The sequence below is a fragment of the Chenopodium quinoa genome, unplaced genomic scaffold, assembly GCF_001683475.1.
Source record: "Chenopodium quinoa cultivar QQ74 unplaced genomic scaffold, ASM168347v1, whole genome shotgun sequence".
NCBI classification, from domain to species: Eukaryota; Viridiplantae; Streptophyta; class Magnoliopsida; order Caryophyllales; family Amaranthaceae; genus Chenopodium; species Chenopodium quinoa.
The window spans coordinates 1,350,880-1,364,852 of record NW_018742980.1 but is presented as its reverse complement, the minus strand read 5'-3'; the positions used below and the strand labels follow the sequence as shown (position 1 = coordinate 1,364,852).

Genomic DNA, 13,973 nt, shown 5'->3' with positions numbered 1-13,973 from the left:
ATGTTATGTTTCAATCAACCTTGAACATCTTAGAACGTGCATACCTGATAGGCGTGTCGCGTACCTAACAAAAATAACCTAACTATTCCTCCTAACTATGTAGTCGGGCAAGTAAGGGTCGAATCCCAAGAGACTAAGGTTCACCTAAACTATCTAGACTCAAGTAATCACCAAGCAAGAATCAATCAATGATGGAATAAACTAAGAGCTAATGTATGGAAAACTAGAATAAATCAAAAGAATATAATGAATCAATAAGCTAAAACATCCAAGATCAAGTATCACCACAATTACGATCGATGCAATTATATATCTACCCCTAACATACAATTCCAATTAACATGGGGAAAAGTAAACCCTAATCAATACCAAGGACCTCTCTCGAGTATCAATGGCTTCCCTAACATACAATCAAGTCTATTCTCATGGAATCATGCAAATTAGAGACATTAAACACTTTACTTCACTTCCCAATCATCAATTCAACTACTCTCGTGATGAATTTCAAACCCTAAATTAATTTACTCAATTTCGTTAAAACCCAACTCTTGTTGTGATTGAAACTATGGAATAATAACAATACTAATTATCTCTAATCTAATATTGGCATAATCACAATCAATTTAGCATAACAATTGCAATAGTTATTAGAGAATTTAAAGAATTAAATCATGCATCAATCATAATTGGGCTACCCTAAATCTTGGAATAAAACTACTCACACATAATTAAATCTAAACTAAACGAAATAATTAAGCAAGATATAATAAAAACAATAATGAAATAAAAAGAATAATAGTATAAAAAATAATAAAGCAAAACAATAATAAAACTAAAAATCAAAACTACCTAACAATCAAATTAAACTACCTAACTACTACGTAAAAGCTACGGAAAAGCAAAAGTAATCCCCCCCCCCCCCCCCCCCGGCAACTACTACTGCTACATATATACGAAGTATATATATATGTATGAAGCCTAAAAGATAAAATTTGAGAAACCAAAATCTATCCCCTGATTCCTACGTACTCCTATTATAATTATAAAACAATGAAGTGGAGTTTATTTTGGAAGCCCAACTACTACTCCCACTAACTAATATTACTACTTCTAAATCGTCATTCACTAATCATCAGCAACAGGAGCAAGCAACCGGGCCCAAGAATGCACAAGCCCAATAGCTGAAGTAGCCTAGTGCTGATATCCGTCCATTTGAGTGATCTTCAAATCTGATTTAATTATTGGGCTTCAAATATACGGTCATAAAATACGATCCGACTCCAATATTTTCGTAGTGGTCTAATAAGCTCGGAAATTGTCATAAATCTGCAAATTCCTACAAAATAATATCAACTCTACCAAAACACTAGAAAACGTATATTAGTAATAAAAATAGCTCCGCAGAGCTCAAATAAGCACAAATATGACCGTGGGTCGGGAATAAAAATGTATATAAAATAGACTCATCAATACCTTTATTTTTTTAGAAAGATTGACATTCTTTAGTGCTTGTTCCATCATAAAAGTCCACTCAAGAACTCTTGTAACCTCTATTTTACCTCGATTTATTTTGTTTATTTATTTATTGCTTTGCCTTGATTTTTGTCAAGAGTTATGGGTTAAACTCTTAGGATACCCTTACGAGAGCATACTCGTCCTCTAGAGCGATCTAAGGGGTTTAAAGTGCTTGATGCATACGCTAAATATATTCATGATTCCTACGAAAGTGAGTTAGTGTATACTCTTTCTCTTTTAGTTTTATTTGTTTAAATAAAATTCATCGTTTTCCCTTGTGTTTGTTTTGTTTTGCTCGAGGACGAGCAAAAGTTAAGCTTGGGGGAATTTGATAAGTGTCATTTATGTCACTATTTTTTAGGAGTTTTTAGTTAGTTTTTTTTTATTGTTTTGACATCTTTTTACTTGGTTTTAATAAGGTTTTATTTCATTTGTCGTGTTTGCATGTGAAATGTCATTATTGATCAATTTTGGCTTTTCTTGCATATTTTTGGTTGCTTCTTGCATTAGATTAAACTTTATTGGTTTATTTCTATGTTTAGGAACACTTAGATAAGTTCATTGCTCAAGATTATAGAAATATAAAACATAAAAGAACAAGTAATGAAGAAATGTGCACTTGATTTGCAAAGATCGAACTTCGAACTCCTATAACTTTTTATCTAAAAAACATTTATGAGTGATTCTAATTGGAGATGAAAGCTTATCTTAAGAGCTTTCCAAAGACAGGTCATATGCTCAATTCTGATGTAAAACGAGAGAGTTATGTTCGTTTGAAGCTGAGTAGTTTTGTCCAGCGCGAAGGAGCGGGCACGCAGTCTAAGAGGAGCGCCTGCTCCAAACTTTCTGGAACGATTCTACTTTTCACTGTTGCAGCTAGGAGCGCCCGTGCACTGACGTTGGAGCGCCCTCTCCTATACGTGCTGCTCAACTTTTTACGGAGCTTCCTAGGCAATTTAGTAAAGGGTATAAATAGATTTTTTGCTCATTTTAGAGGAGGAATTCATTTTTTCAGTAGTTTTTTTAGGTTAGTTTTAGCTGTTTAGAGAGAAAAAGTGAGACACACAACGGTTTTCATGGATTTTGGATAATCAAAGGAGGAATTCGATGATTTGAAGATCTCCATTTATATCAATGAGCATTTCTTACTCTCTCTTCTCTTTATGCTTTATTTAATTGCTTTCATCATATTTGAGTAGTTTCCCTTCTACTAAGTGTTGAGTGAAATTTTGTAATGATTAATTGAGTTATTTGAGATAAAATTGATGATAATTGTGTGATTAAATTAATTGGATTGATGATGGCATGTTGTTTGTTTTAGAGTGGATTGATCTCCCATGATAGCAAACTTAATTGCATATTGGTTCTAGTTTGACAAGGGATTGTGAATTAGAATTAATATATTTGATTGCATTTTGGGAAAATTTCTTCTATGCACCTAGTCAATGGGGGAGCTAGGCTAGGAATTTGAGAGATTATTTTTTAGTGTAGTTAATTCCCATTTTAATTCTTTCTTTGCATGATTGATTATCAAATGGATTCTCATTTGCTTATTAAATGTTCAAAGTGAATCTTTTCCCCTAGTAGACTTTATCATACCTTGTTCTTTATATGTGTTTTGGTGTAGTTGTAGTATCCTCTATCCATAAACCGACTTCGGCATAGCTTAAGCATTAGATCAAGAACAATCTAGCATTACCGTTCCTTGTGGTTCGACTCCGAACTTACCACTAGACTTGTTTAGGGGTTAGTTTTAGGATTTATAAATTTATTTGACCGTTAGGAGGTTAGTCAATGACCTATTTTCCCCACATTCAGTTACACGAGTTATTTTGTTAGGGGTTACCCGAGTTATTCAGTCAGGGGTTACTCGAGTTACTCGGTCAGGGTTACTTGAGGGGTTCGGATAGGGGTTACTCGAGGGGTTCACTCGGTCAAGGGTTACTTGAGGGGTTACTCAGTCAGGGTTACTCGAGATAATCGTTAGGGGTTACTCGAGTTACTCGGTCACGGGTTACTCGAGTTACTCGATCAAGGGTTATTTAAGGAGTTCGGTCTGGGGTTACTCGAGTAATTCGGTTAGGGGTTACTTAAGCAGTTCGGTCAGGGGTTGCTTGAGGGTTCAGTCAGGGGTTACTCGATCAGGAGTAACTCAAGTAACCCCTGATCAAGTAACTTGAGTAACCCCGGCAACTCGAGTAACCCCTGACCGAGAAACTCGAATAACCCCGACAACTCAAGTAACCCTTGACAGGAGTAACTTGAGTAACTCCTGTCGCAAGGTACAGCAGGCCGCATACAAAAAATTGTGATAATGTGAATGTAATACAAAGTATTGATTTCCACATATGGCTTATAAAAATAGTTGGGTAAATGGGTGTGCTATATAAGAATTCAAATAGCTAGAGGGAAAGCATACCTTGTATAAAAATTCTTCTTATATTCCTAATTAAATTAAAGATAACAAAATTCCGTGAAGTATTCTTCTCCCTAACTACTCAATAATAGAGACAACCAGATAACAAAAACTAATGTTTAATACATACCAACTACAAAGTACTAAGTTGGTCATATCGGTCTATTCAAAAAAAAAAAAAAAAAAAAAGTTGGATATATTGGTTGTCAAAAAAAGTTGGATATATGGTTTTGTCAACACACCGTGCATGGTTTCTACATCCAAGTGTATCATATTTGGTACATCTATAAAGAATATAAGGCAAAATGAAAAGAACGTGTTATTTACAGAGGGAATATTTCAAATATAGGAAAGATAACTACGGAATATTTTTTACCCAAAATTAATGTGTAGATTTCAAAAATATAAACTTTCATCCCAGTCATTTCCTTTCTTTCCCCAAAAAAAAATAAAAAATAAAAATAAAATAAAATAAAAATCAGTTCCTCATTAGAATAATTATCATTTCCTAATATTATTTTTACTTAAATATAATTTAAGATTTAATTTTATAATTCAAAATCGTAATTCAAAATTAATTTTTTTTTTTCAATATTTCTTTTTCATGTGTATTATTACTTGTGATATTCTTTACATGATTTAATATTGTTCATTATCTGAAAACATGATGTACTTTATATTTGTTTGTCATGTATAATTAATTATTAACATTATGTTATTTCATATGTATATTTTGATATTATAATGATCTTTATTATATCCTTGAAATAAACTATTTTATATGTTAATTCTTTATAGTCACATGTTCATTACTTATAGTGAAATGTTCTTTGAATTTTGTATCCTTATCATGTTCAACTTTTATGATGTACTTTTTTCGTCATATAATGTTCATTGTTTATTGTGAAATGTTCTTTGAATTTTGTCTTTGGATCAAGATGGGTAAATATACATAATGTTGATTACATAATATAATTATGTTATTCATTAATATTACAAATGTTCTTTATCACTAGAGGAGGTCCCAAAAAAATATCATTATCAAGCTTCATGATCCTGATTTCAACAAAAAAAAAAAAATAGATGATAATAAATATGCAAATAATACATAATTAATAAATGATATTTAAAAAAATATCATAATAATTATAATAATTAAAAATTTCATAAAAATCATATGAATATTAGGGTCAAGTTCAAATAACATAAGAGATAATTCAAAGAACGTAAGCCTTTAAAGCACATAAAAGTTTAACAAAAGAGTATTTTTAATCTACATACCTTGAATAATATAATTTGTAATGTAAAGAACATATAGGTTAGACTCATAAAACATATTGATCAAACTTAAAGAACATACTCATTTAAATGATAAAAATTAAATATGTATCAAAAAAATGAAAAAGAACATTCATCATAATCCGAGGAACATCGTCTTAAACCTCTGAAAAATAACACAAATTCAAAAAAAATGCAAAAACTAGTAATAATTGAAAATTAATTATTGATTATCAAAACCAAAATCAATATTGATTATTTCACATGATCTAAATTCTGAAGGAAAAAAAAATAATAAAAAAAAAAAAAAAAAAAACTTAGATACGTAAATATATAAAAATTACCTTCTCCTTTGGATTCAAACTCAACAAAATCACCATCATCATCAAAACTACTCTTCCTCATAATCATCCATTGCAAATCAGGGATCCGAACTATGACGAAATTCGTCCCGTACCGCCGTTTTTGCTATTAACCTTCTACTTCTCTATCTAAATATTCAATTTCTCTCTTAACTATTTTTCCTCTCTGTTTTTAAAATTCAAAAATGAATGAATGTAGCGAAAATCTAATTTAAAAAGGTATAAATATGGAAGTGAATAACATAATGCTTTAAGGAATTAGTTACATTTATTTAAAAAAAAAAAAACTGTTGTAGATTTACAAAGGGTGGTACACCCCTGGTACAATGATGATTTAATTATTATGAATTTTTTTTTATTAGAATTCATAATCATTAAAGTAGAAAATATGTAATAGAGCTTACCATTTCCAATAGTATAAACATCCATACACCATATTATATTATCATATTCAAACAATAAAAGATTATAGTTTAAAAAAAGTGAAATGAGAAGTTAAAGGCAAATTTTTTTATTTATTTGAAATAAAACATTTATACCGCTACATTAGTATGGGGACAAAGGGAGTACAAAAGATTATAATTTCAGGTCAAAATAAAATCAATTTCGCCCGGGAAATACCAAATCGAAAGTGAAAAAGTTTGGAGTGGAGTATATAATACTCATTCAAATTGAGTACTAGACACTTTGTATGTAATGGGGTTATTAAAAAGGATTCCAGCCAACTCACTTCCACTGTAAAAGAAAGACTGAAATTGATTGATCGCCTTTCACACCGTTGGAAGTCATGAATGTACTCAAACTTTACCGTATATAATTGATGTGCACATGACACAATGCAATTATTTGGTCCTGTAAAGAAGTTGCTAATATGGTCCGCTTTCATTTTAAAGCTATCACCATATATAGTATATGCAGGTATTAGGACTTTTCAAGTTAAGTAACAAACAAGCAATTTCTACAAGTCCGAAAACACATCAAATACATGATACAAAGTACCCTGAAAAAGAAAGGTGCAAGGTGGTTGATAAACTTCTTTCGTTTCTTAATAAACTTCTTTCGTTTCTTAATACATGCAATAAGTGGACGTTATTATACACTCAAAAGTGCACCTTGTACCAACTAACCTTCACCTGGGAGGCAACAAAGAAGCCCCACTATCCAGAAGGAAAGAAAACACATTGGACAACGAATTAAAAGCTTATAAATAACAAGTTCTAAACAACCAGGTAAAAAGAAATCAAAGGTGAGGCGAATTTAAGTCTGGAAAATGTTACGAGTTACAAACCTGTCTATTTGGGTAGATATTACCCTTTTACTAGATCAGCAGATATTGCATCAAGATCTAATCAAATTTGGGGGAGAAACAAAAAAAAAATAGAAAAAGGGTACACAGAATACACCAAACTCCAGGCACCCATATATATAAATACATAAAGAAAAAGGGAGAAAAAAAATTTAGAGTTAGAATTAAATTACATCACACAAACCTAATTATCTATGGACAAGTTCTGTTCAAGTCAATTATTGCATAGATTCAACGCTCTTGCTCAACTCTTCCAGTTTCTTCATCCTCAACCTCTCGCTTTCGCCTACCAGCTGCAAGACCATCCAAGAAAGGTAAGCCAACAGATGAATTGTTAAGTGGAAGTACAATGTAACCTCAATTGTAAAGAAAGATATGTACACAACTCAAACATTCATGTAGGGAATGGTTTACCTCAACCAGTTTGTTTATGAGCTGTACTTTTTCTTTGTTCTTCTCATTGAATGCATCCAGCGCATCTTTGTATTCCTTTTCCTGTCAAAAGTTGGGGTTTCAAGGGCAATATGAGTGATTGATACATATTAACTGACAGTTCTTTCAAAATTAAAATCATATTAATACTGCATTTGCTCCCACCATCCCACCATTAGAAATCAGTAGTCGAATTTCTCGACCCCTCTTAACAGTCATAAATAGCGATATAACATTAATACAAAGGGGAGCATATATCTCATTAGTAGTTGTGATTTCTATCTTTTTTCTGATCATTTAATTTAAATAGAGGCATATTAGAAAATCCAATAATAAGCCATTACAATGTTAAGAAACGTGACACCTTTAGCAGCAGAAACTTGTAACTGTATATGTAACATGCAAATATTAACTCTTTATCTTTTCCCGATCACTTAATTTAAATAGAGGCATATTAGAAAATCCAATACTTACAATGTTAAGAAAGGTGACACTTTTTGCAAGTAGGAACTTATAACTGTACATATAATGTGATTTATTAATTCTAGACAGAGGGGGTTATATCTATAAGAACTTAACAATTTGTGAGGATTTAAGATATATTTTACGTAGAATGAATAGGTACCTTCTTTTGGACATTTGTACCAAGTGGCTTTAGCTCTTTGTTAACCACATCTATCCTTTTACGCACAACAGACACATCCTTCCGCATTGGATCCGCTAAGGCTTCAAGCTCCTGCAGAATCATATTATAGAAAAATATTAACTACACTCAGACAGAATTTGTGTACAAGAACACAAAACCGACATAATAAGTGATACACTGAGTATAATCCAGCAGACAACACAGACTGATCACATATAAATTACGAGGATAAAGTATCTAGTTTTCACAAATATAAATCACGAGAATAAAGTATCTAGTTTTCAGTTTTCACAAATATTTCATAGGCAAATATCTTCAACTTCCATCTTTAAAACCTCCAAGGAACACAAATCCACATTAGGAAACATTAGGAGACTAGCAAAGAGAAAAAGAAGACACTTCACGATCAGCAGAAATACTCGGAGAATAATGTTAAATGTGTATGTACATTCAATATTATATGTGATTTGTTTGTGGCTGACACAGCAGGGTAATTCAAACATTATTAATCACAATTGCTCCATCCACATTTTTCCATTACTAGCAAATCATTTTCTTTCAATTTTGCCTCCCTTCACCCCTTAATTCTCTCAATAAGGAATTATAATATGGGAGGAAACAGTTACCAAATAATTCAAATTGAAGAAAGTACTCATCCAACACACTAGGCTAGTTTTCTCTACTATTGTTGCACAACATTATTTATTAAGATTACAAATTGTCACATGCAGATATATCGAAAGAAGCCGTATACAGCTTAATAATCCACCCTCCCAAGCCTTCATACTACGGCGAAACAAGTCAGATAACCTAATAGCTCAAATTAGCCCGAGTTCAATCACTTCTCAAACTAGGTTGTTGTACATTTCCTTTTGCAAATAAGGAAAATATCCAAATAAAGATAATTACTTCACTTCTCAACTAACCAAGTAGAAAATACAAGAAACAAACACACTCATATTTTCTCAGCTTCTAGCCAAAAGAAAAGGTATAACCTCTGATTCTCGTCAGATAGACGTTGATATTTGCTAAAGGACAACTTGTCAATTCTCTACAACGGTAACAACTTGCAGATAGAGTTGGAATATGATTTAAACGAAAAATACCAACAAAATAAGGCAATTAAACCTTTCTACCTAATTCAAACTACTCTTGTTCACAAGGTAACAGAAATTCCCTTTTTGATTATGCTATAACAAGAGAAAGATCCCTTTAAATTCGATAATTTTCTACTTAAAACAAGGTTTATAACACTAATTTCATCAAACAAAAACCCGGGTACACGTATTTCTACACATTATATTACTCGGACTCAGCTAGAAGTGTTTGACACGGCCATCTTACCTGAAAATTGCATGATTCTAGTAATATGAACATGTCCTAGTGTCGAGTATCCAACACGGGTATCTTACTCCACAGATCTAGCAAATTACACTATTTTACACATCCTCAAAGGTAACAGTTTGAAATTTAAATCCACAAAACTCGAGAATTCAGGAGTTTTAAGATGGGTTTCTCCGTCTATCAACAACAAACAGTAATAAACTAAAAACAATAATTGAGCCCTAGAAAAAAGAAAACTAGCAGAAAAAGTATAGAAACCCAAAAATGGGTTCGTCATTTTGTCGGTTTATTTGCAAATTTACAACTAATAAATGGAAAGAATTACACACAATTTGAAATTTTTACTAGATGCATAAGACCGTTACAAGGAATTTTCAAATTCTTTTGAATTTTTTTTTTTTAAAAAAAAAAAACAAATTCAACCCAAAAGATGAGAAAAACAGAGAAATTAAAACATGAGCAAGTAAAATAAACACCTAAAATTGGAAGATATTTCCAAAAAATTATTTTAAAAAAAAAAAGGAGAGAGAAAGCTCACCTCACGAATCAAAGCCAAGCGTTTAGTCTCTTCTTCAACACGACCAAGTTGAGCCTGAACACGTTCACGAACTTCCATCTTCTTCTTCTCGATCTCCTCTTCTTTAGCCCTAAAATTAGACAAAGCAGAGCGAGTGATCTCTTCATCAGCCATATTCATGTTAGTAGAACTATTGAAGCTCAGACTTCCGGAATTCGTGATGCCCTGAATCGTCGGAAGTGGCGGCGGTTGCGGCGGCGCGTGGTCGGATTTCTGCATAGTTAACGGTGGTGGTTGTTGTTGTTCAACTTCAACGGTTGTTTTATCAACGGCTTTATTTTTCTCTCTCTTGTTTTTGTTGTTTCTCTCTCCTGGGCAGAGACCACAGAGGAAGCCTCCGTTAGTCCTTGAATTCTCCACTTTATCTTTTTTTTTGGTGGGTCGACTTTTACTTTTTTTTAAGTTTTAGAGAGAGAAAGTGAGGGAAGAGAGAGAAAGTGAGGGTTATTTTGGTTTGGTTTGGTTCTTTTTTGTGCCCTGTTTGGTGATCCGTTTAAACAAAGTTTGGACAAATAGTGTGGTGTGGATGGAAATGCGGGTGAGGGTGAAGAGGGGAGCTTTAAAGATTAAAAATTGAAAGTTAGGCTGTAAAAAGAATATAAATTAAAAGGATAAATAAATAAATAGAAAAAAATAAAGGGATTTGAAAAGTATTGTGAATGAATGACACCTTGGCTTAGAATATTTAAATGTTTGTTGCTAGTGTTACTTTGGTAGGATTTTATTTGGTTATGATCAACTACCCTCAACCCCTCTCCCCAAAAAAAAAAAAAAAGTTTTTTTTCTTTTTTTGGTTTGATAGAACAAACTAGAGAGTGCGCGAGGGATTAAAGCATTAAATTAAATTTGAAAATGTATAAACCAATGAGAGCAATGGAAGAGCTCTTTTCTTTCAATCAATTATTGAAAACGTAAATTGCGTTTCACTTACTTGATACATATGTTTTTAAAATGATTCGTATATATTTAAAATAGACGTATGATCACTCTGATTTTTAAGTTTAAGATATCGAATGAGCCTTTTAAATATTCGATTTTTCATATACTGACATAATTTTGTTCACTATTGAATATTGTAATAAATATGTGTAATATTTTCGATATACAAAATTGAAGTAATTCCTCACTACATTCCACAATAATTGATATAGTCCAAATGTCACAAAGTTAAAGGATATTTATTAAAGATAATTAATGTTTCAAAGAAGTTGTATTATTTTATCAGAAGATACATTCAAAAAACTACTCCCTCCGCTCATTTTTTATGCTCTCATTCACATTTTGCACGATTTCAAATGTATAACTTTAACTATTAGTATACTCCGTATTTAATTTCATATTTGTAAAGATATTAAAAACCTAACTTAATATTATGAAACTACTTAATTTAGGAAAATGTTATACAATGCCTTTAGGGTTACATATAAGAAGCTAAAAATAGAATATACAAATGAAAATATAACATTAATTACATTGATTTTGCGCGTCATTTTGTCGTGTATTCCTAAATTAATACTTTCTTCGTTTCTTTTTAGTTGACACGTTTCTTTAATCACGTTGGCAATGCACAACTTTAACCATTCATATCTTTAATTACCAATAAGCAAAAATTATGAAAATTTGATATTTTGAAACATTTATCATGACAAATCTTACAAGATATCACATGACTATATTTTTCATTACGTATAAAGCACAAAACAAAATTAAGAGAGAGTGTGTGAATAGTGCTAAAGTTAAAACGTGTCAACTAAAAAAACGGAAGTAGTACCACGTAAGGAAATATATTAAATGAAACCACTTAAACAATTTTAATTAACCATTCCATATGATAATTTTCATCTTATAAATAAATTACAAATTACGGCCAAAATTTTTAAAATTTGACCAAATAAACGATGAACGGAAAGATTTTATTTATTTATTTTTTTTAAAAAAGGAGGGTATACTCAGGGTTTCATGATTTCATCCACACAAAATCACAAAGTTAAAGAAAAATTTGAGTTGGTCACTTCACTTGGTTGGTTTTGTTGAATATTTTTATAGTTAATTACATCCAAATAATTGGATGTATGGCCACTCTCTTTAATCATAAAGTTTGAAATTTGATTTTCATTAACCCTTTACATTATTGAATAGATTAGATATTTGGTAATAATTACTTTCTCCGTTCTTTTTTACTTGATGTGTTTATTTATCACGCTTGCCAATGTAAAATTTTAACTTTCAATAACTTTCATTCTCTATAAGTGAATATTGTAAAAGTTATACTTCCTTCGTTCCTTTTTTATTGCACCATGAGTGATTTTACACTTGTCAATGCATTACTTTACCTATTAATATTTTTAACTACATTTTTATAAAAATTATAAAAATTTGATATTTGAAATGTAGATTTTAAGACGAATTTAATTAAATCCCACATGACTATGTTTTTCCTTACGGATAAATCACAAATGATGGTCAAAGAACATTATGTGAATAGTGTAGAAGTCTTTATGGTGCAATAAAAGAAAAATGGAGGAAGTATATTATTATAAAATTATAAAAATTTGATATTTGAAATGTAGATTTTAAGACGAATTTAACTAAATCCCACATGACTATGTTTTTCCTTACAAATAAATCACAAATGATGGTCAAAGAACATTATATGAATAGTATAAAAGTCTTTATGGTGCAATAAAAGAAGACCAGAGGAAGTAAATTATTAAAGTACTTATTGGGACGATTCTAACAAGATTCCTCATGAATATGTTTATAAATAATTCACAAAAAAACGCTCAAAGAAAGGATGATGAATACTGTAAAAGTAAAAGTGGGCCAAGTAAAAAAACGGAGGAAGTATAAATTATAATGTTTCCAATAACATCTATTTATTTATCAATATATTTTGTATTAATCTTCTTGTCTGTTTTAACCACGTAGCTCCACAACTCAAATACTCAAGTTTTATCAACTCAAAAAAAAATCCAAAAAATAATACTCCCACTATTCCACAATGATGTTCCTATTCCATTTTAGGTATTTCAAATTGATATTCCTACTTCCAATTTTAATTCCTCACATGTTCTTATTATGTTCTCATATTATCCTCATTTTAATGGTCTTAATCCAAAAAAGATAGTCTCAATGTTATTTTGGAAAGTGATCCCAATATCTCATTCTTCTCTTACCTTCATTTATACAAAAAATTCTAAATGAGAACATCATTTCATTATTAAATGGATGAAGTATCACCTCAATAACCATCATCCCCACTAACTTCTACGGAGTACCACTAATATCATTTTGTATCTTTTTTACGAATATATCATGCATTACCAAGGATACGTTTTAATTAGGGGCGGAGCTACATTGGTGCACACTCATGCATGTGCATCACCAGCTCAAAAAAAAAGACCTATTATTCATAATAACAGGTCTCTTAAATGCTAGCATTATTGACTTACGTTGCTTTCTTGACTCCCGTTGCCTTTTTCTTTTTTTTTAAAAAAAAAAAAAGAGACAGGTTGTATAAACAACAGGTCTCTAAGGTCCTTTTATTTTATTTTTGGTACTATTAACATTAATGGAGAAAGAGACCGGTTGTTTAAACAACAGGTCTCTAAGGTCCTTTTATTTTTTTGGTACTACTAAGAGTAATGGGTCAAAGAGATTGTTTATATTAAATAACCGGTCTCTAAGGTCAATTTACTTTTTTTTCCGGCTAATATGAAGGGTAATAGGTGGGTACTATTTGTTTGTTATATTATTTGCAGTACCTTCGCCTTGTAAGATGGATTTAAGTACTATTTGGTTGTAGTATAGATTTTTGTGTCCTATTTTTGGATTGAAATCAATTTGGTTGTAAACTAATTTTTTTTAATGTAATTTTTGGATTGTAATCAATTATGAACTAGACCCGTTAAAAAAATTTGTACTTTCATATATGATCAATAATTGATGGTGACTCACCAATTCGAAAATCCTAGATCCGCCACTGGTTCTAATTATCTCACTTTGTGAGTCTAAATGGTTGAAATTACCAAATTATTAGGGTGGTGTGACTTGTGTCATTATCAAACCATTAAAAAATAAATAAAAAAAATAAAAAG

The 13,973-nt window shown here is 31.0% G+C and overlaps 1 protein-coding gene across 1 annotated transcript; it reads right to left on the bottom strand.

Annotated features, from left to right (window-relative positions):
* Positions 1 to 6,801: 6,801 nt before the first annotated feature.
* Positions 6,802 to 10,459, bottom strand: LOC110729362. Its single transcript, XM_021909097.1, has 4 exons — positions 9,838 to 10,459; positions 7,935 to 8,045; positions 7,292 to 7,372; positions 6,802 to 7,170 (listed from the first exon to the last, which is right to left on the bottom strand). Exons 1-4 carry the CDS (start codon positions 10,093 to 10,095, stop codon positions 7,096 to 7,098), a joined length of 525 nt encoding a protein of 174 aa, XP_021764789.1. The 5' UTR covers positions 10,096 to 10,459; the 3' UTR covers positions 6,802 to 7,095.
* Positions 10,460 to 13,973: the final 3,514 nt, after the last annotated feature.